The sequence below is a fragment of the Bombina bombina genome, chromosome 6, assembly GCF_027579735.1.
Source record: "Bombina bombina isolate aBomBom1 chromosome 6, aBomBom1.pri, whole genome shotgun sequence".
NCBI lineage: Eukaryota > Metazoa > Chordata > Amphibia > Anura > Bombinatoridae > Bombina > Bombina bombina.
This window is the reverse complement of record NC_069504.1, coordinates 1,102,323,925-1,102,347,053: the sequence shown is the minus strand read 5'-3', so window position 1 is coordinate 1,102,347,053 and position 23,129 is coordinate 1,102,323,925. Positions and strand designations below refer to the sequence as shown.

At 40.0% G+C, this 23,129-nt stretch overlaps 1 protein-coding gene across 2 annotated transcripts in view; it reads left to right on the top strand.

The window, feature by feature from the left end:
* The window catches only part of SLC37A3 (solute carrier family 37 member 3), a 176,853-nt gene that overhangs the window by 101,989 nt on the left and 51,735 nt on the right, over positions 1-23,129 (top strand). The window contains exons 8-12 of one of the 2 annotated variants that reach the window (XM_053719031.1): positions 5,864-5,948; positions 11,555-11,677; positions 13,226-13,413; positions 14,201-14,342; positions 17,826-17,927. In XM_053719031.1, coding sequence (XP_053575006.1) covers positions 5,864-5,948; positions 11,555-11,677; positions 13,226-13,413; positions 14,201-14,342; positions 17,826-17,927 — 640 coding nt within the window. The remainder of the gene's footprint in view (positions 1-5,863; positions 5,949-11,554; positions 11,678-13,225; positions 13,414-14,200; positions 14,343-17,825; positions 17,928-23,129) is intronic. The other variant, XM_053719032.1, reaches the window with a different exon arrangement.

Below are 23,129 nucleotides of genomic sequence, written 5' to 3'. Positions count from 1 at the left end.
TTTTATTGGTGCGAATCCAAGGGCTGCTCTTAGAGTAGAGTTAGGATTCCAGGGATTTTGTCCTTTTCCAAGAAGATCCGGAGAAGTTTTTGTCATTCAGTTCTCTGAAGGGATTTCTGCATTATCTCAAGCGTCTGGAGAATGTGCCAGATGTGCTTTCTTTTTGTCAGGCATTGGTTAGAATCAGCCTGTGTTTAAGTCTGTTGCTCCTCCTTGGAGCCTTATCCTTGTTTTAAGATTTTTGCAGCAGGCTCCGTTTGGGCCTTTGCATTCCATAGATATTAAAGGGACATGAAACCCAAAATGTTTCTTTTGTCATTCAGATAGAGAATACAATTTTAAGCAACTACCCACTTTGCTTCTATTATTTAATTTGCTTCCTTCTATTGTTATCCTTTGCTTGAAAGGTTTATGTAGGTAAGCTCAGGAGCAGCAAAGAACCTATTTTCTAGCTGCTGATTGGTGGCTGCAAATATATACTGATTGTCATTGACTGACCCATGTGTTCAGTTAGAAACCAGTAGTGCATTGCTGCTCCTTCAACAAATGATACCAAGAGAATAAAACAAATGAGATAATAGAAGTTAATTAGAAAGTTGTTTAAAATTGTATTCTCTATCTGAATCCTAAAAGAAAGTTTTGGGTTTCATGTCCCTTTAAGTTATTATCTTGGAAGGTTTTGTTTACTTTCCTTTTTTTTTTGTTATCTCTTCTACTCTGAGAGTTTTGTAACTCTCGGCTTTGCAGTGTGATTCGCCTTACCTTATCTTTCATGCTGATACGGCGGTTCTTTGTAATAAGTTGGGGTTTCTTCCTAAATAGAAATATTAATCAGGAACTTGTTGTTCCTTCTCTGTGTCCTAATTCTTCTTCTCGTAAGGAACATTTGTTGCACAATCTGGATGTTGTGCGTGTTATGAAATTTTACCTACAGCCAGTCCTCTGTACTGTTTGTGGGTTTCTCAAGAATACGTAGGGTCATAAAGCTCCTGATACTACAGTACTTTGTTTTTTATGGTTGTGAAGTATAATTTGTTTTTTTTAGAAATTAGCATGTTAGCCTACCTAGGTTTAGCTTTCAACAAAGACTACTAAGAGAACAAAGTAAATTTGATTATAAAAGTAAATTGGAAAGTTATTTAAAATTGCATGCCCTATCTGAATCAAGTTTAATTTTGACTAGACTGTCCCTTTAACCTTAGAAAGATGTATCTGAAATGCAGGTTATAGTTTTACTGGACACACAACTTAATCTAGATTGCAAAAGATCTGCAGAGGTTAAACACACAGTAATTTAGTATTAGCAATACAAACATGATATACACTAACAAATCATAGCATTTCATTTTGCATTTGACTGTTCATTTGTATATCTTATTATCATATATGAGCAAATCAAGGGACAGCCACTAATAAAATATTTTGTGACAAATATTTACAATACCTCAAGTGCTTAAATCTGCAGAGTGTATATATATATATATATATATACTCTCTCTCTCTATCTATCTATATATATATTTATATATAAATGTATGAGGATTTGCTTAATTTTTGTATTTTTGTATATGAAATAATAGTTTTTGTTCTTTGAAACCGCAACCAATTAAAATGGGTTGAGCTTGCAGGGAAATCAGAGCTCTTTATTTTATCACACGCATGCTTCCTAATATTATATTGTCTCTGTACCAGAACCCAATATTTAGAGATAAAAATTGTAATTTTATCACTTCTCTCCTACCTCCCACTGGGCATGTAATTTTTATTCTTCTGTCTTTGCTTACACAGCTTTTATATATAGCCCATACTTAAGTATAGGAACTTTTAGTATAGATCGAGCAGCCACAGGCAAAATAGCTATTTTAAATGCAGACATAAAGGTAAAGGATTTACTCGTACACAATTTAATAAACTCCAAATGGTAAAATGGATCATTGGGATCAAATTAATTGCCTCTGAAGACTTTATTGCTGCCAAAATTTTAGTAACCTTTACTATCACTATGTTGCAAAATATCTACCAAACGAAAATGTTTTAAAATAATCTAACACTAGCTTTTTGTTAGCACAATTTACAAGGATATTCAAATCAAGAGCAGTTTAGGAATACACCCTTTGAAGAGTCGTTCGAATCTTTGTTTCTAGTCTTCTTTGGCCAATTGGCAAGGGATGCATATGAGCTAATTGATAACGGTGTAGAATATTGCAATGTTTTATTTTTCTTAAAGGGATATCTGAAGAACTACATTGCAGGAAATAGTGCTGCCATCTAGTGCTCTTGTTAATAGATAACATTCTTGCAAAACCGCTGCCATCTAGTACTCCAGACATGCGCTCGCTCCAGAGCTTACGTCCCTGCTTTTTAACAAAAGATACCAAGAGAACAAAGACAATTTGATAATGGAAGTAAATTAGAAAGTTGTTTAAAATTGCTGCTCTATCTGAATCATGAGAGAAATATTTTTGGTTTCATGTCCCTTTAATTATTTTTGTGAGAAATTACATTTTGAGTTTATCCCTTTTAAATAGTTTGTATTGTAAGTGAGATGGAAATAGCTGCACCGCTGATACACACATTATTATAGGATAGCCGCACCGCTGATACACACATTATTATAGGCTCTGCTGCACCGCTGAGACACACATTATTATAGGCTCTGCTGCACCGCTGATGCACACATTATTATAGGCTCTGCTGCACCGCTGATACACACATTATTATAGGATAGCTGCACCGCTGATACACACATTATTATAGGCTCTGCTGCACCGCTGATACACACATTATTATAGGATAGCCGCACCGCTGATACACACATTATTATAGGCTCTGCTGCACCGCTGATACACACATTATTATAGGCTCTGCTGCACCGCTGATACACACATTATTATAGGATAGCTGCACCGCTGATACACACATTATTATAGGCTCTGCTGCACCGCTGATACACACATTATTATAGGATAGCCGCACCGCTGATACACACATTATTATAGGCTCTGCTGCACCGCTGATACACACATTATTATAGGATAGCTGCACCGCTGATACACACATTATTATAGGCTCTGCTGCACCGCTGATACACACATTATTATAGGATAGCTGCACCGCTGATACACACATTATTATAGGCTCTGCTGCACCGCTGATACACACATTATTATAGGATAGCTGCACCGCTGATACACACATTATTATAGGCTCTGCTGCACCGCTGATACACACATTATTATAGGATAGCTGCACCGCTGATACACACATTATTATAGGCTAGCTGCACCGCTGATACACACATTATTATAGGCTAGCTGCACCGCTGATACACACATTATTATAGGCTAGCTGCACCGCTGATACACACATTATTATAGGATAGCTGCACCGCTGATACACACATTATTATAGGATAGCTGCACCGCTCATACACACATTATTATAGGATAGCTGCACCGCTGATACACACATTATTATAGGATAGCTGCACCGCTGATACACACATTATTATAGGCTAGCTGCACCGCTGATGCACACATTATTATAGGCTCTGCTGCACCGCTGATACACACATTATTATAGGCTAGCTGCACCGCTGATGCACACATTATTATAGGCTCTGCTGCACCGCTGATACACACATTATTATAGGATAGCTGCACCGCTGATACACACATTATTATAGGATAGCTGCACCGCTGATACACACATTATTATAGGCTAGCTGCACCGCTGATGCACACATTATTATAGGCTCTGCTGCACCGCTGATACACACATTATTATAGGATAGCCGCACCGCTGATACACACATTATTATAGGATAGCTGCACCGCTGATACACACATTATTATAGGATAGCTGCACCGCTGATACACACATTATTATAGGATAGCTGCACCGCTGATACACACATTATTATAGGATAGCCGCACCGCTGATACACACATTATTATAGGATAGCTGCACCGCTGATACACACATTATTATAGGATAGCTGCACCGCTGATACACACATTATTATAGGATAGCTGCACCGCTGATACACACATTATTATAGGATAGCTGCACCGCTGATACACACATTATTATAGGCTAGCTGCACCGCTGATACACACATTATTATAGGATAGCCGCACCGCTGATACACACATTATTATAGGATAGCTGCACCGCTGATACACACATTATTATAGGATAGCCGCACCGCTGATACACACATTATTATAGGATAGCTGCACCGCTGATACACACATTATTATAGGATAGCTGCACCGCTGATACACACATTATTATAGGCTCTGCTGCACCGCTGATGCACACATTATTATAGGATAGCTGCACCGCTGATACACACATTATTATAGGCTCTGCTGCACCGCTGATACACACATTATTATAGGCTCTGCTGCACCGCTGATGCACACATTATTATAGGATAGCTGCACCGCTGATACACACATTATTATAGGCTCTGCTGCACCGCTGATGCACACATTATTATAGGCTCTGCTGCACCGCTGATGCACACATTATTATAGGATAGCTGCACCGCTGATACACACATTATTATAGGCTAGCTGCACCGCTGATACACACATTATTATAGGATAGCTGCACCGCTGATACACACATTATTATAGGATAGCTGCACCGCTGATACACACATTATTATAGGATAGCTGCACCGCTGATACACACATTATTATAGGATAGCTGCACCGCTGATACACACATTATTATAGGATAGCTGCACCGCTGATGCACACATTATTATAGGATAGCTGCACCGCTGATACACACATTATTATAGGATAGCTGCACCGCTGATACACACATTATTATAGGATAGCTGCACCGCTGATACACACATTATTATAGGATAGCTGCACCGCTGTGCTGATACACACATTATTATAGGATAGCTGCACCGCTGATACACACATTATTATAGGATAGCTGCACCGCTGATACACACATTATTATAGGATAGCTGCACCGCTGTGCTGATACACACATTATTATAGGATAGCTGCACCGCTGATACACACATTATTATAGGATAGCTGCACCGCTGTGCTGATACACACATTATTATAGGATAGCTGCACCTCTGTGCTGATACACACATTATTATAGGATCTGCTGTTCTTGAAGGGGTTGTGAGATCTGATTTCGGGGATTCACTGTGTAACAATATATTTGTCGGCGTAAACTCTTCTGTAAAAGTCCAATAAATATCAATAGCTTTATACTAAGAATGTGATTTTAAGAGACGTTATTCCTTGCTAAAGTTGTTTGTACATCTTTAACCCCTTCCCGCCCGTTAGGATGTTCTATGCCGTTCTAACTGTACTGGGCTTTAGCGTCCTTAGAACGTCCTAACCGTTCGGCTGTCCTGAAACCTTAGCGGCTTCCTATATGGGATCATGGGCTGGGGGACATGCGTCATAGACATTCCCCCCTGACCTGATCCCATCATTAAAATTACACAACCGTATGAATGATCGCGTGAATTCAATTTTCACTCATTTGTTTACATCGGAGCTTTGCTCTGATGTAGACAAACGAGTCCTGGCAGGAAATGGTTAAAGGGTTGGTTTCTATTAAAACTGAAACTAATTTGTCAGTATCTGTTTTGTTCCTACTGATGTTCATTGGCTGATAAGAACAATCCTCACACCACTGTTGGTGGATAGGGACGGACCTCTACAAGCCTTGGTTTATTTAGGAATGTGTGTGATGTGTTTTTTTTTTTTTATGAAAAAAATAACTTCTGCATTTTGAGATTCGCACTTTCAGATGAAAGAAGCATTGCCTAGATTGGTGCGTTTAATAATACGGAATCTTTTCATGTCTACAGTATGCGTTTCTGGTGACCGCTGCTGTGCAGTTTGCTGGAGGGCTCATTATCTTTTTTGGCCTGGTCACCTCTCCCAAAGAATTGGGTAAGTTGCTATACTCACCGCTGTATTACTGCATTGGGTGAGAGGAAATCATTTCTTATTGTGTTTTACTTAAAGGGATATTAAACAGCGCTCCTTTAATAAAATAGACATATGAAGTTAAGTCAAAGTTATCATAAAAAGAAACCATTTTTTTTCTAAATGATCACTAAGAAATTCTCAGTGTAGCCACTGCCTGCAGCTAGATAAGGGAGCTACCATTACAGAACTTAAAGGGACAGTCTACTCCAAAATTGTTATTGTTAAACCCCTTGAGTGCTAACGACGGCTCTAAGCCGTAGCAGACTTTCCCACTCTGGTGCTAACGACGGCTCAGAGCCAAAGCTAGCACTCTCCCACCTTGAGGGAGATCTGGGGGCTCCCACCCGCTCCTACCCCGGCGATCGGGCCTGCATAGTGACTTCACAGTGACATCACGTGCAATGACGTGATGACGTCACTACACAACTTTATTTATACTTACTGTAACAATGTTAAAGGGACACTGTACCCAAAAATTTTCTTTCGTGATTCAGATTGAGCATGAAATTTTAAGCAACTTTCTAATTTACTCTTATTATCAAATTTTCTTCATTCTCTTGATATCTTTATTTGAAATGCAAGAATGTAAGTTTAGATGCCGGCCCATTTTTGGTGAACAACCTGGGTTGTCCTTGCTGATTGGTGGATAAATTCAACCACCAATAAAAAAGTGCTGTCCAGAGTACTGAAACCAAAAAAAGCTTAGATGCCTTCTTTTTCAAATAATGATAGCAAGAGAACGAAGAAAAATTGATAATAGGAGTAAATTAGAAAGTTGCTTAAAATTGCATGCTCTTTCTGAATTACAAAAGAAAAAATTTGGGTACAGTGTCCCTTTAAGTATAGGAGCAGAGGGCATGCTGCTTAGAAGCCTGTATATCAGGCATCTAAGCAGCTACAGACCCCCAAGACCCACCGTTGGAAAAAAACTGGAAAAAAAAAAAACTTAAAAAAGCTTAGCACCCAGGTGGGAAAGTGCTTAGCACTCAAAGGGTTAAAAAGATAGATAGCACCTTTACTACCCATTCCCTAGCTTTGCACAACCAACACTGATATATTAATATACTTTATAACCTCTAAATCTCTGCCTGTTTCTGAGCCCCTGCAGGCCATCGTTATCTAAGTGCATTTTATTAGCTTTTCACATTAAGTCAGCGCTAGTTAATGTGTGTCTTATAGATAACACTGTGCTCACTCCTGTGGAGTTATGAATGAGTCAGCACTGAGATAAGGGGGCAGTCTGCTGAGGCTTAGATACAGGGTAATCACAGAGATAAAAAGTGTATTATTATAACTGTGTTGGTTATGCAAAACTGGGGAACAATAACATGTCTGGAGTAGACACCAGTTTTTTGGAGTATACACCAATTTTCATATAACTGCATGTAATAGACACTACTATAAAGAATAATATGCACAGATACTGATATAAAAAAATCTAGTATAAAACCGTTTAAAAAGTTACTTAGAAGCTTCCAGTTTAGCTCTGTTTAAAAGGTTATCAGACACTCCCCCCTCCCCCTTCCTTTGAATATGAAAAGACCCTTTACACAAACGGAAGCAAGCTGGAGTAGGTATACGTCGGTATTCTCCTATAACTTTGGGGCTTGGTTAGGAGTCTGAAAACCAGAGCAATGTTATTTAAAAATTAACAAAACTAGGTACGCAGTAGCGGCCCAGAATAGAGCCAGACTTCATCTGCCCCCCCCGGTAATCTGGGCATAACAGTTTGTAAAGCTGTGTAATACTACGTGTGTACTGTGTGTATGTGTGTGTGTACATATATGTACAAGAACATGACTTCTGGCTCGCTCTAATCCATCTAAGACCGATATGACACAGTGGGATGCCATGCTGTCACAGGAAAATATGCATACAAGAACCTCGGATCAGGCTATGGCAGGGCTATCTTTATGGGAGCATAAGATAAAACGGCTAATCACTATTCATTTTGAACAACTCGAACAACAGCTATTCCAGGCCTTCATAATTGTGCCTGCATATCCTAGGGAAGATCCCTTAACATTAAAAGACAAACACGATCCGGAAAGTGGAGCCGAGAGCGTTGGGCCTTCTGAACCCACCGACTATGAATCGGTCGAAAGAAGCGGCATAGTAATGAGCACTTCTCAAATCACATTAGAGGGGATCAGCAACCAAGACACGAAAAGCTCAGCCGTAGCTTCATATAGCTTGACGACTCACTCCGGGAACTATGTTCCATGATGTGCTCGCATCCAATGGCACGGGTCCCGACAAGGACCATATATTGAGACTCTACAAGGAGAACAGTTACTACATGTCGCCAACCCAGATCTGAGAAACGGGAGTCGGTTCCATGAGAAACAGATTGCCCCGAGACCACCAAAATTCATTATAAATCCGGAGTCGGCTAAACATGCTTGATGGCTCTTGACGAGATGTTTGGACATTTTTGGGACATAGTAAGCACAGCTACACTGGCGTCGGTTGAAATTGGGGACATTGAATGCCGCTCCTTGGACTTTCCATCTATACTGGACGTGTGAGGGATAATACTTACACAAAGCTTTATTGTTTATTAATATCAGATATATCTTTCCTTAATGCCTATAATGAAGCCTCTCAACTGTTATTTCACACTTTCTATAACGGTTAGTGATCTGTCTGCTCAGATGAAGGGCTCTGGGTACAATTACTTATTCCTACTAATATTACCACACACAAATTATTTATAAATCCCCTTTCTAATTCCTACTTATATTAACAGCAATTGTTGTGACGGATATAGACTTTGATTTGCCTACTATATCTTGCTGTCTCATCATGCAATATTGTCATATAAACATGCAGATATACTTCTGCTGCCATTGGCCGGGTCGGCAGGGCTCGCTATTTTTTTCTTTGTTGCAGCTTGACATCCTTATATTTCAAAATAGGCTACCATCTACAGGGAACATTGCCATATATTAGATATACAAACTCATCTAATGGTATAACACGTCTGTCTTTATGATGTCAAAAGTATAAGTGTATCATGCTCTGTGACCTGATCACCTCGGGATCGCTTCTAATATACCCTTTAAGATGAACTGTTCACTTAAATATTGTGCCCTTTTACTCTTATGTACCCTTTACCTATTTGAACCGCTTAATATTACTGTAGGTTACATTTTTTGTAGTTGTCACCGGTGTTCCCTTATGCCATGTTTTCTTGTTCCCACTGTGTCCAGTACTGTTCATGTATTCAACATTACACCACCTTCAACTTTGTCTTGACGGGCCCTAAGCCTTACAGAATCCTCTGGTAATTATGGTATCGATAGCTATTTGAAGATTTCATGTGGACTTATCTAGTTATTTGTTTTTCATACAGCACATTATAATATATTTGTTAACTGTGTAAGGTTTACTTTATCAGCCAGTTCATTTGTTTGTTGACCATTTTTGGATATCTCATTAACTCACACATTTGTCCACTTATGTGGGTATCCAAAACTTAGCCTGATAAGCTGAATACATGTACATATATCTAAAATGTACAAACCGTTTTTTTCACAAGCTAGTAGTCTCCATTTGGAGTCCAAAAGTGGCCCATTTTGTTATTTTATCTTCTCCCCTAAAATTCCCCATTCTGACCCAAATTCTGCTCTAGGGGGTCCGAGAGAGACCGCTATTTATCATTGTGGGAAATCATTTTACCTAACCCTATCATACTTTAAGGAGATATACCTTATCAGAAAACCTGAGGTTTATCTTTATTTATATATCTGGGCGATCATTTATATTTCTAATCATAATTATTATTTATATTTTATTAAGATTTGTTGTTTCTGAAACTGTGATATAAAAAAAAAGCAAAACTATCCATTTAAAAAAAAAAACAACAAAAAACCCCCCACCTTTTTGGGCTATATAAATAGATAATCTACAAAACATTTATGCAAAGAAAAAAACAAGTGTATAATGTTTGTTTAAGTTGTACTGTCACATGATTTTTGCAGTCCTCTACTGAGCATGGGCAATACACAAACTACAACTAGAGCAGATGTCTCCTAGCAACGCTTCAAAGGAAAAGCTGCTACTTTGCATTCCTGTAGAAACCAAAGCCCTCTTGTGGGGCTGTGACAGGAAGTAATGCTCCCTTCTCAAATCAAGTAAAAATAAATAAATAAATGGTGAAATCCTTTTAAAATGCTGAATAATACACAGTGCAATGATTTCTATTAAATAGAAGCCCCTGCTTAGTGCTATTTTTATTACAACGTTAAAACAGACTGTTTTATATCCCTTTAAGCATTCCCACTACTGCTTAGCTGTAAGTACATATCAGCCTTTCCTCCTGGGTTTGGAAATTAAAGGGGCACAGTGTAAAAAAGAAAATGCTGTAATGCGGTAGAGCATTTTATTATTGCCCTTTTGCTTGCACATAACTGCGTGTTTATCGTCTACAAAAAAGTTAAACGCATAGATAAAGTCAGCTTTACAGCAACAATGCACTACTGGAAGCTAGCTGAACATATCTGGTGAGCATATGACAAGACAAGAGGCATACGCAAGTAGCAATAGCACTTAGTCTGAACTTCAAAGGAGTAGTAGATTTCATGTGACAACCATCAGCCAATCACAAATGCATATACGTAGGAGCTGGTGACTCAAACAGTGTAAATATAATAGGAAAATTGTTTAAAATTGCTGCTCTATCTGACTCATGAAACTTTAATTTTGACTTGAGTGTCCCTTCTAAACTTGAGTCATGCGCATTAAAGAGCACTATTTTTAAGGAGTGATTGCTCACTGGCTGATAAGCAGATCTTCCACTGCTTTATTGCTTGGCATTGACAAGCCTTATAAGTATATGTGTGTATGTATGTGTATGTATATATGTGTATATATATATATATATATATATATATATATATATATATATTATCCAATTAGCACGTGTTCCAGCATCCAGCTTCAACTAATAATGAAGCACCTGGGTGCAATCCTCAATGGATTGTAGATAAGAGCTAGGAAAGGGAGGGCACTCTCAGGATTTATATACATCAAAGTTAGTTTATTGTTTATAACAACAACGTTAGAAAGTCATGAGAATAGGTCGACGTTTCGGCTTACATAGAAGCCTTCATCAAGACAGATGAACAACTCACAACGGCGACTAGCAGCCGCACACAACACCACCGGCAAAACAGAACCTTTCTGTTTTGCCGGTGGTGTTGTGTGCGGCTGCTTGTCGCCGTTGTGAGTTGTTCATCTGTCTTGATGAAGGCTTCTATATAAGCCGAAACGTCGACCTATCCTTATGACTTTCTAACGTTGTTGTTATAAACAATAAACTAACTTTGATGTATATAAACAATTCTTAACACAAGAAGTATAAAATGTGTCATAAGTTCCTCATACCTACATATGCCCACAAACAAATATGTTATATCCACCCAGAGATTAAAGGGAATAACCAGCTGCAGAGAAGAGGATTTTTTACCATAGTGGTAAACACAATTGTTTTATATGACATTACACTGCCTATTACCATCTTGATTTGTTTCCTTTTTATTTATTTATTTTTTCATTTTGAATAGATTTGGGTACATGGAGGAGGAATGGGATATTTCTGAGGGAAGAGGAGTTGAGAGGAGAAGAACTGCTAAGAAAGAAATTGGGATATGCAGATCCCCCTGATCCTTCTGATCCTCCTGAGTGCTGTCAGTATTGTGACTAAATGGTTTTTAGTCAAAACAGTTTTTATTTCCTGTTTTGGGAGGCAGAGTGGCAGGAATAATTGCATATTCCTATTGTAGAATAAACAGCGAATAGGATCTGTATATTGATGACCTTGAAAGGGTGGAAGAAAGCACAGGGATGGCAGGACTTCTGGTGTTTTCCAGTGATAGCAGTTTGGTTGTGTTACAGATGGTTAACATGCAATCAAAAGGACATAGACTGTTTGTTTTGTAATAAATCATGCATATAAAACAGCACTATCTAGATATGTTAAGAATATTTTTCTTCCATTAAATCTTTTTATATTGTAACTAACAAGAGGTGTGCGCATGTGCATAACTGCTCTGCGTGATAGATTCTACAGGCTGGTTCCACAAGCACAGAAAGTGTTTATTGTTCCGCACATTAGCATCTGTTTTTAATGCAATAAATTTAAATGCCTTCTTTGAATACAACAAACATTAACATTAATGTCCCTATGAATTCAGAGCAGACACAGTAAAAAATAAGTAAATGCATCATGTTCACAGAGGCCATGTTATTACTTCCTGTACGATTAATTGTAAGATCGATATAAATAAGTGTGTGCGCATATTCGCTAAGGTTTGTATAGCACTGGCAGATTAGTAAATTAGGTTTATTAGATCATTTAGGAGCAAAAGAGAGCTTTGTGGAACTTAAAGGGACACTAAACCAAAAAAAATGTATTTAATTATTCAGATACAGCAGCAATTTTAAGCAACTTTCTAATTTACTTCTATTATCAATTTTTCTTCATTCTCTTGTTATCCTTATTTAAAAAGCAGGAATGTAAAACTTAATGGATGGCCCATTTTTGGTTCAGACCTGGCTTACGCTTGCTTATTGGTTTGCTAAATGTAGCCACCAATAAGCAAGCGCTATCCAGGGTGCTGAACCTAAAATGGGCTGGCTTCTAAGCTTTAAATTCCTGCTTTTTAAATAAAGATAGCAAGATAATTAAGAAAAATTGATAATAGGAGTAAATTAAAAAGTTGCTTAAAATTGCTGCTCTATCTGAATCATTAAAGAAAAAAATGTGGGTTTAGTGTCCCTTTTAAAGGGACACTGAAGCCAAAATAAACTTATGATTTAGATAGAGCATCAGTTTTAAGACACTTTCCAATTTACTTCCCTTTATAACATTTTGCACAGTCTTTTTATATACACATTTTATCTGTACAAGCTCACAGGGTATACCTATACTCGTTTGTAATTGGCTGATGTCTGTCACATTATATAGGGGGCCGGAAAATTAGAGAAAAAATAAATTTGTCAGAAAAAAATCTGCTGCTTATTTGAAATTCAGTGTAGGTGTTAAATCATTGTCTTTTTATTATGCACTTGTTAATTATGCAATTCTACTGCATTGAGTGGCCCTTTAAGTGACTCCAGGTTTTGCATTTTTGATCTGTAGTTTGTTGTGTTTTTGTTTGTTTATAAATTGCACTGAAGGAATGTTAAATCAGTTTCTTGGTATAAATGTGTTACTTCTGTGTTGTAAATTTCAGGCCTCCCAGAAACCTGTGAGAACGAGGCTGATGCGGGAAGCTCAGATGAAGACGCAAATAGGCCGTTAATCAACGAAGACAATGAAGTGGAGGATGAAAGGAATTATTCAGTGCAGGCTGCAGATGGCGCCAGCCCCCCTGAAGCAATCGGGTTCCTGCAGGCTTGCTGCTTGCCTGGTGTGCTGCTGGTGAGGGCTGCCTGCACACTCTGCTAATATAGAAGAATACCTAAGTATCACATGTCTGTTACATAGGAACTAGTGTTGCCAAACTTTATGTATTTAGACCATTTAGAAAACACGTTAGTCGTTCATTTGTAACCATCCTCAGCAGAGGAGATAAGATAAGGCAAATAGTCATAGGGAGCCTGTGTTCCAGCACGAAGGTGCCATTACCTTATAAACACTCAGACGTTACCCTCATTTCTTCAACATTTAAACAGCTAATGTAATTTTAAAATACATCTGCATATTAGTTTCATGCTAATTGTTATATTGATTAAATCTTTCTATCTAACATTTATTTTGTGCTCAATGATCCTTTTAAAATATTTTTTTTCTCTCTAAAAAACAAAACAAAAAGCATGAGTCACTTTTTAACTTTCTGTTTGTGTTTAATTAAACACAATTTATTTTACTCCCTCTCCTGTGTACCTGCTAGAGATAACACAGACCAATCCCAGGATATGTTTTTGGAATCCCTTTTGTTGTAACACTTCTAGTAAATACATAATAGTGATATAGACAATATGCACTTCCGTAATAAGTATGAAGGACAACTCTACACTAGACCGAGCTTAGAGGAAAAGGACTTTAACCCTTTGGCTGTTACAGAGAGGACAGAACCACCTGGCGAAGGGCTTTAGTAATAAACAGCAAGTTACACGTGTTGTTCCTACTAGTCAAGGCTGGTAAAGAGGCTGCTGGATGCTATCGCCTTGTTTCATTCCCGCTCTTTCTGTGTCTCCCTCCGCAGTACTCTCTGGCTTACGCCTGTCTCAAGCTGGTGAACTACTCTTTCTTTTTCTGGCTTCCCTTCTACTTGAGCATCAACTTTAAATGGAAAGAAGCAGAGGCCGACCAGCTTTCTATCTGGTACGATATCGGAGGAATCATAGGTAAGGAACCGACGCTGCAACACCCTGAGCAAATGACTACAGGCAGCACAACACCCTGAGCAAATGACTACAGGCAGCACAACACCCTGAGCAAATGACTACAGGCAGCACAACACCCTGAGCAAATGACTGCAGGCAGCACAACACCCTGAGCAAATGACTTAAGACACTGCAACACCCTGAGCACATAACTGCAGGCACTGCAACACCCAGAGCAAATTACTACAGAACTGCAACACCCAGAGCAAATTACTTCAGACACGGCAACACCCTGAGCAAATTACTACAGACACTGCAACACCCAGAGCAAATTACTTCAGACACGGCAACACCCAGAGCAAATTACTACAGAACTGCAACACCCAGAGCAAATTACTTCAAACACTGCAACACCCTGAGCAAATTACTTCAGACACGGCAACACCCAGAGCAAATTACTTCAGACACGGCAACACCCTGAGCAAATGACTACAGGCAGCACAACAACCTGAGCACATGACTACAGGCACTGTCACACCCTGAGCAAATGACTACAGGCAGCACAACAACCTGAGCACATGACTACAGGCACTGTCACACCCTGAGCAAATGACTACAGGCAGCACAACACCCTGAGCACATGACTACAGGCACTGTCACACCTAGAGCAAATTACTTCAAACACTGCAACACCCAGAGCAAATTACTTCAGACACGGCAACACCCAGAGCAAACTACTTCAGACACGGCAACACCCAGAGCAAATTACTTCAGACACGGCAACACCCAGAGCAAATTACTTCAGACACGGCAACACCCAGAGCAAATTACTTCAGACACGGCAACACCCAGAGCAAATTACTTCAGACACGGCAACACCCAGAGCAAATTACTTCAGACACGGCAACACCCAGAGCAAATTACTTCAGACACGGCAACACCCAGAGCAAATTACTACAGACACTGCAACACCCAGAGCAAATTACTACAGACACTGCAACACCCTGAGCAAATTACTACAGACACTGCAACACCCTGAGCAAATTACTACAGACACTGCAACACCCTGAGCAAATTACTACAGACACGGCAACACCCAGAGCAAATTACTACAGACACTGCAACACCCAGAGCAAATTACTACAGACACTGCAACACCCTGAGCAAATTACTACAGACACTGCAACACCCTGAGCAAATTACTACAGACACTGCAACACCCTGAGCAAATTACTATAGACACTGCAACACCCTGAGCAAATTACTATAGACACTGCAACACCCTGAGCAAATTACTATAGACACTGCAACACCCTGAGCAAATTACTACAGACACTGCAACACCCTGAGCAAATTACTACAGACACTGCAACACCCTGAGCAAATTACTACAGACACTGCAACACCCTGAGCAAATTACTACAGACACTGCAACACCCTGAGCAAATTACTACAGACACCGCAACACCCTGAGCAAATTACTTCAAAGCTCAGTGGAAAAGCAGCTCACTGGCAAAGGTGGTTTTAGATGGGAATTCATTGCTTTTTATTTACATAACCACTATATTTCTAGGGTGTGTCAGATTTAGGAAAATGTCAGACTGTGTTTTCCAAGTTACACAACAAACGGTAATTCTTAAAGGGACACTCAAGTCAAAATTAAACGTTCATGATTCAGATAGGGCATGTGGTTTTAAACCACTTTCCAATTTACTTTTATCAGCAAATTTGCTATGTTTTCTTGGTATTCTTTTTTGAAAGCTAAACCTAGGTAGGCTCATTTGATAATTTTTAAGCCCTTAAAGCGACAGTCTAGTCAAAATTTAACTGTCATGATTCAGATTGGGCTTGCAATTTAAAAAAAATTCCAATTGACTTTTATCATCAAATTTGCTTTGTTCCCTTGGTGGTATTTTTAAAAAGCTAAACCTTGGTAGGCTCAAACTGATTTCTAAACCGTTGAAAACCGCCCCTTAGTTTAGAGCATTTTGAAAAATGTTCACAGTTAGACAGTACTAGTTCATGTGTGTAATATAGATATCGTGCTCACTCCGTGGAGTTATTTAGGAGTCTGCACTGATTGGCTGAACTGCATGTCTGTCAAAAGCACTGAGACAAGGGGGCAGTCTGCAGAGGCTTAGATACAAGGTAATTAGAGGTAAAACATATATTAATTCAACTGTGTTGGTTATGCAAAACTGGGGAATGGGTAATAGTGATTATTTATCTTCTTAGACAATAAAAATCTGGTGTAGACTGTCCCTTTAAAGACCGCCTCTTATCTCAGCACTGATTGGCTAAAATACAAGTCTGTTAAAAGCACTAAGATAACGGGGCAGTCTGCAGAGGCTTAAAGGGACATGAAACCCAGATTTTTTTTGTTTCAGGATTTCGAAAGAACATGCAATTTTAAACAACTTTCTAATTTACTTCTATTATCTAATTAACTTCATTCTCTTGATATCCTTTGATGAAAAGCATATCTGAATAGGCTCAGTCGCTGCTGATTGGTGGCTGCACATAGATGCCTCGTGGGATTGGCTCACCTTGTGCATTGCTATTTCTTCAACAAAGGATATCTGAAGAATGAAGCAAATTAAATAATACTAGTAAATTGGAATGTTGTTTAAAATGTTATTCTCTATCTGGATCATGAAAGAAAAATTTGGGGTTTAATGTCCCTACAAGGTAATCACATAGGTAAAAAGTGTATTCATATAACCGTAATAAAGGGACTATCTATCTTTTTAAACAATACAGATTTTCCAGTAGACTGTCCCTTTAAGGGCAAGCTGTATGGGCTAAGTGCTTTTTGTGTAGTTTGTTGTATACTGTGCACAGTTGGCTAAATATTAAGACCACAAATGGTTTTACCTAATTGCAAAGTATGTTTACCCCCTCCCCCCGTGTAACATACTGTGTCACTTCCCTCTAGGCCAATATATATGCTTATGATTGCTACCTGCTGACTCGTCAAGGCTAACCCTGCCACATATTTTCACTAATTGGCTTTATCAAATAATAACTGCAAAAAAAGAGTACTTTATACTAACTTTATGGGCTAGCCTTGTTGTCTATGGACTAAAGCCCCGATTGGCTTCTCCAAATAAGGCAAATAGCGGGTGAAGTTTGGCTATTAAAACATAATTGCAGTAAAAAAAAATGTAAATGTGATTCAAAACATTAAGACTTGGCTGGTATGTTATTCTATAGCAGCACAACAGAAATGTATTGTGATTACAAGGTGTCCTTTTAAGTCATTCTTAGGCTACCTTATGTGTGTTCCACTCATTTGTGAATATCTTTACAGTATTTGTCTATAGTAAATAATGTATTTATATTGCAATTGTGTTTTATTTTAGTGTAATGCCCCTGTGTCCAAATGTTTTATGCATCATTATCACTAGCTGCCCTGTTCTGCAGAGCAGTAAATGTGCATCTGCTACTGATGCGTTATCTGGTGGTTTTAGAAAGGACCTGTTTAACTCCGACCTTTCCCTTCAGGTGGCACTGTGCAGGGGTTAATCTCGGACATGCTGCAGAAGAGATCGCCTGTGCTGTTGGTGAGCCTGTTACTGGCTATCGTTTCCTTGTTTGGATACAGCAGTGAGTATTTCTGTGCGCCGTATTGACAATGTTCTTCTATAATACATGGCACTTAACACTATGAAATATCTTTCTAATTCACCAGAATAAATAGAAAATAACTATTTTAAATATTCATAGAAATGATTAAAGCTTGTGTTGCTTAAAGAAGATGATGAGGTCTTTGTGAAACATGGGCACATTGCCTCTGGCGTTAAGTCACTAGAGAGTTGTCTTCTGAATTCTTAATGAATTTATGTCACTGACTTTGTCTTCAATATATAAATGATTGGTGCAGAAAAAGGGATTAAATGCAATTATATGTAAGCACTTGTGGTTTTATGTGAGATTAAGGGGACAGTATACACCAATTTATTTTCTAAGATATGGTGAGTCCATGACGTCCTCAGTTACTAGTGGGTATATCACTCCTGGCCAGCAGGAAGAGGCAAAGAGCACCACAGCCAAGCTCTTAAGTATAACTCCCCTTTTCACAAACCCCAGTCATTCTCTTTGCCTCTGTCAATGGAGGAGAAGTTCTAGTGTCTGAAGAAAATTGGATTTATTTCGCTACAAGCAAGATTTTTTGGGTCTAGCCATAGTCCACGTTAATCTCTTCAGTAGAGTAGTGGTGGCTTTAAAGCAGCTAGGAACTTGTGAGGTGGGCCTTGCTGCATTTTCCTAACATATTTGTTGCCTGCCCATGGTATAGAAAGCCAGAGTAGGTTTACTCTGTTCTCTCTCTTTCTGCAGGTCTCTGAGGAGTGGAGTCCTCTCACACCGTGTAGGCTGTCCTCCTGCCGGGTGGCTAGATGCAGGTAAGTGCCTTTTGTTTTCTAGGTAGGAGATATGGCACTTAAGAAAATAAACTAATTAGCTGCATCGTTATGGGACAGATATATCCTTTATACAGGATATTTTCAGACAGGAAGCAGGCACTTTTCATGTCAATTTAGAGACTAAGGGGTTATTTCTTTTTATTTGCATTTTAAAGTATATCCCCTTTTAATTCATTGTGTGCTGGCTCATTCAGGATCGTAGGTTTTGCAATCTACACAGGCTGCTTGTTTTGGGCATATGTATTTATCAGTGTGCGCATTTTTTTCATTTGAGCTAATTTTGTATTGTATGTCAAGTCCGTTATTGCTCCTAACTGCAATGGCTCTTGTCTTTGCCATTTAGTTTGCTTGGGCACAATGTTTTAGGCGGTTTCTGTCTTTACAACTAACTAACGGTACTTTTATGTGGTGCAGAGATGCGCACTTGTGTTTCTCTGCACGGTTTTCCGTCGGCTAGCCACGTGATCCGCTTACGCTTTCTTCACTGTGTGGAGCAGCGTCCTCTCTGTTGAAGACATTTTGTTAATGCCTCATTCGGCAAGGGAGCTCTGCAGTTTGTTTTCCCTCTTCTCTTAAGCAGTACAAGAGGGTGTTGTGTAAAAGAGTTTTATGTTTGGCTAATTGCAAATATTGTAGCCTAATTCTACAGATATTTTCTGCAGCAAGATTTTTAAAGTGACAGTGCACAATAATTTCATATAATAAATATTTCATTTGCTTGTCATTTATTATTGACATGGATGGCTCTGTGTTTTTGGTATAGGCCTGTTATGCCCTGATGCACTTTTTGTTCTGATTATACTATTCTGTGTGGCATAATCGGTTACATCTCTTGAATGTTGAGTGTTGCCCTCTGAGCAACACTCTTAGGATGCTGCTGCTCAGGCAATGTCGGAGTTTTCTCCTTAAACGTCCCAAGCTTCAATGGTGTCACATGCAATGCCCTGCAGTTTCTCTCAGCCTCATGGATGAGTATATTTGCTTACAGAAATTGCAACTCTGGTATCTTATGTATTTTCTGCTTTTCCTATGCTAAAGGGAAAACGCAAGAGGAAAATTAGAGATTCAGACAGTAGGTTTCTGCTCCATCTTCTGCTACACAGGTTGCTCTCCCTCATCAGTCTGATGAGGAGGATACATCCATGTGTACCGTCCCACAGACTCAAAAAACAAAACTCTGCAAACCTTACTCACATTCCTCTTGCATCAAAAGCCACAACCCCTTTCACTTGTGCACTCTGGAACTCTTACTCTGTTTGCAACAAACTCACTTCTATACATGACCTCTTTATCTCCCACCCCCTCAACCTTCTGGCCCTAACAGAAACCTGGCTCTCTCCCCTAGACACAGCATCCACTGCTGCTCTGTCACATGGGGGTCTCCACTTCAGCCACACTCCTAGGTCTGGTAATAGACAAGGAGGTGGGGTAGGTATTTTACTTTCCTCTCGTTGCACCTTTCAACAAATACATCCCATCTCTTCCCTCACATTTTCCTCATTCAAAACCCACATGATTTGCTTATTCTCTCCTCTTTCTATACGTGTTGCAGTCATATACCATCCTCCTGGCTCCTCAACTCAATTTCTAGATTAATTGGCTGCCTGGCTACCTTATTTCCTTTCCTCAGACACCCCTTCCCTCATTCTTGGTGACTTCAACATCCCTCTTGACAATCCCACTGCCTCCTCTGCAAAACAACTTCTGCAACTCACTTCCTCTTTCGGTTTGCCAAAATGGACTGATTCTCCCACTCACAAAGATGGTCACTCCCTTGACCTTATCTTTAGCTATCGATGCACTCTCTCAAACTTCACAAACTCCCCCTTTCCTCTTTCTGACCACCATGTCCTTACTTGCAACATATCATCCCTCCCTACAACTCTCCCTCCTTCTGCTCCTCACACCAAACTTCACAGATGCATTATGTCATTAGATCAACAACAGCTTTCTAATTCCCTCAAACCTCTCCTCTCACCCTTCTTCTCCTTTTCCTGCCCTGACCAATCTATCTGCCACTATAATTCCACCCTTACATCTGTCCTTGACAATCACTCCCCTCTTACCATAGCTCGGAAATCAAACACTCATCCTCAGCCCTGGCATACTCCTCTGACACGATACCTATGCAGGTGTTCCCGTACTGCTGAGCGGCACTGGAGAAAATCTAGGAGTTCAGCTGATTTTCAACATTACAAATTTATCTTGAACTCCTACTATTCTGCCCTTAATTTCCATAAGCAACACTACTTCTCTACTCTTATCTCTAATCTTTCTTCAAACCCAAAACGTTTGTTCTCCACTTTCAATACCCTTCTCCTCCCTCCCCCACCTCCTAATACAACTTCTCTGTCAGCTCAAGACTTTGCCAGCCACTTCAATAACAAAATCGACTCCATCAGAAATGAAATCAGCTCTCAACATAATTCCATTCTCTCACCCCCTCAAATGCTCTCAATCAACCACAACCCACATAACCTTAAACTTAGCTCATTCTCCCCTGTTACTGAGGAAGTTTCGGCACTTATACTGCGCTCTCACCTCACTACCTGTCCCCTTCACCCTATCCCCTCACGGCTTTTCCCCTCCCTCTCTGCTACCCTTACCCCTCCCTCTCTGCTACCCTTACCCCTATACTCACACACACTTTCAACCTCTCCCTCAGCACCGGTATATTTCCCTCATCGCCGAAACATGCACTGGTCACACCTATCCTCAAAAAACCTTCCCTTGATCATACCTCCCCATCCAACTACCGCCCTATTTCCCTCCTCCCTCTTGCATCAAAGCTTCTCGAAAAACTAATATATGCACGCCTATCCCATTTCCTTACAATAAACTCCCTCCTTGACCCACTGCAATCTGGATTTCGTCCCCATCACTCCACAGAGACAGCAATTGTTAAGGTTACCAACGACCTACTTAAAGCAAAATCAAAAGGCCACTTCTCTCTGCTTATCCTCCTTGATCTGTCCGCAGCCTTTGACACTGTTGACCACCCTCTTTTGCTCCAAACCCTCCAATCCTTCGGCATCTATGACACAGCCCTCTCGTGGCTCTCTGCCTACCTGTCAAACCTTACCTTTAGTGTAGCCTTCTCTGGGGCCTCCACTGCCCCGTCACCACTTTCTGTCGGAGTACCACAAGGCTCTGTCCTCGGTCCCCTTCTCTTCTCAATCTACACGTCATCACTAGGTTCCCTAATAAAGTCCCAAGGTTTACAATATCACTTGTATGCCGACGGCACCCAAATCTACTTCTCTGCACCAGACCTATCTCCTTCCTTGCTAACCCGTGTCATTAACTGTCTTTCTCACATTTCTAACTGGATGGCCTCTCACTACCTCAAGCTAAATCTCTCCAAAACTAAGCTCCTTATTTTCCCCCCTTCTTCAAAACTCTCCACCCCCAATCTCTCTAACTGTCGACAACTCCATCATTACCCCTACCCTGCATGCCCGATGTCTCAGGGTCACATTTGACTCAGATCTTTCTTTCACTCCTCACATTCAGTCCTTGGCTAAAGCCTGCCGCTTCCACCTTAAAAACATCTCTAAAATTAGACACTTCCTTACACAAGACACAACTAAGATTTTAATCCACTTTCTCATTCTTTCTCGCCTCGATTACTGCAACTCTGTCCTCTCTGGTCTCCCCACCTGCTGCCTAGCTCCTTTACAATCTATAATGAATGCCTCTGCCAGACTCATCTTCCTTACACGTCGCTCTTCATCTGCTGCACCTCTCTGCCAATCCCTTCACTGGCTTCCTCTAGGATCAAACACAAAATTCTCATTCTGACACACAAAGCCCTCAACTGCACTGCTCCCCCCTATATCTCAGACCTCGTCTCCAGATACTCTCCCTCCCGTCCCCTTCGCTCTGCTCATGACCTCCTACGCTCCTCCTCTCTTGTCCACCTCATCACACTCCCATTTACAGGACTTCTCCAGACTGGCTCCCATCTTGTGGAACTCTCTGCCTCGCTCCACAAGACTCTCTTCTAGTTTTAAAAGCTTCAAGTGCTTCCTAAAGACTCTACTGTTCAGGTATGCATACAACTTACGCTAACCTTTCTTTATACCAGTTCCTCTCCTCCATTGCTATCCCCTGAACCCCCTTAGCATGTAAGCCTAAAACTCCAGCTGTTTGTAGATCACCTTCTTAAGAGCTGACTACAACAGTGCAACTCTTGGCAGGGCCCTCTACCAATTTGATCCCTATAATTGTTTTGTTGTACTCCGCATTTCTTTATAGCGCTGCAGAATCTGTTGGCGCTCTACAAATAACCGATAATAATAATAGCCTCTGAGGGTGAAATCTCAGATTCGGACAGTATAATTCCTGCATCTGATGCTGAAGTAATAATCTTCAGATTTTAGCT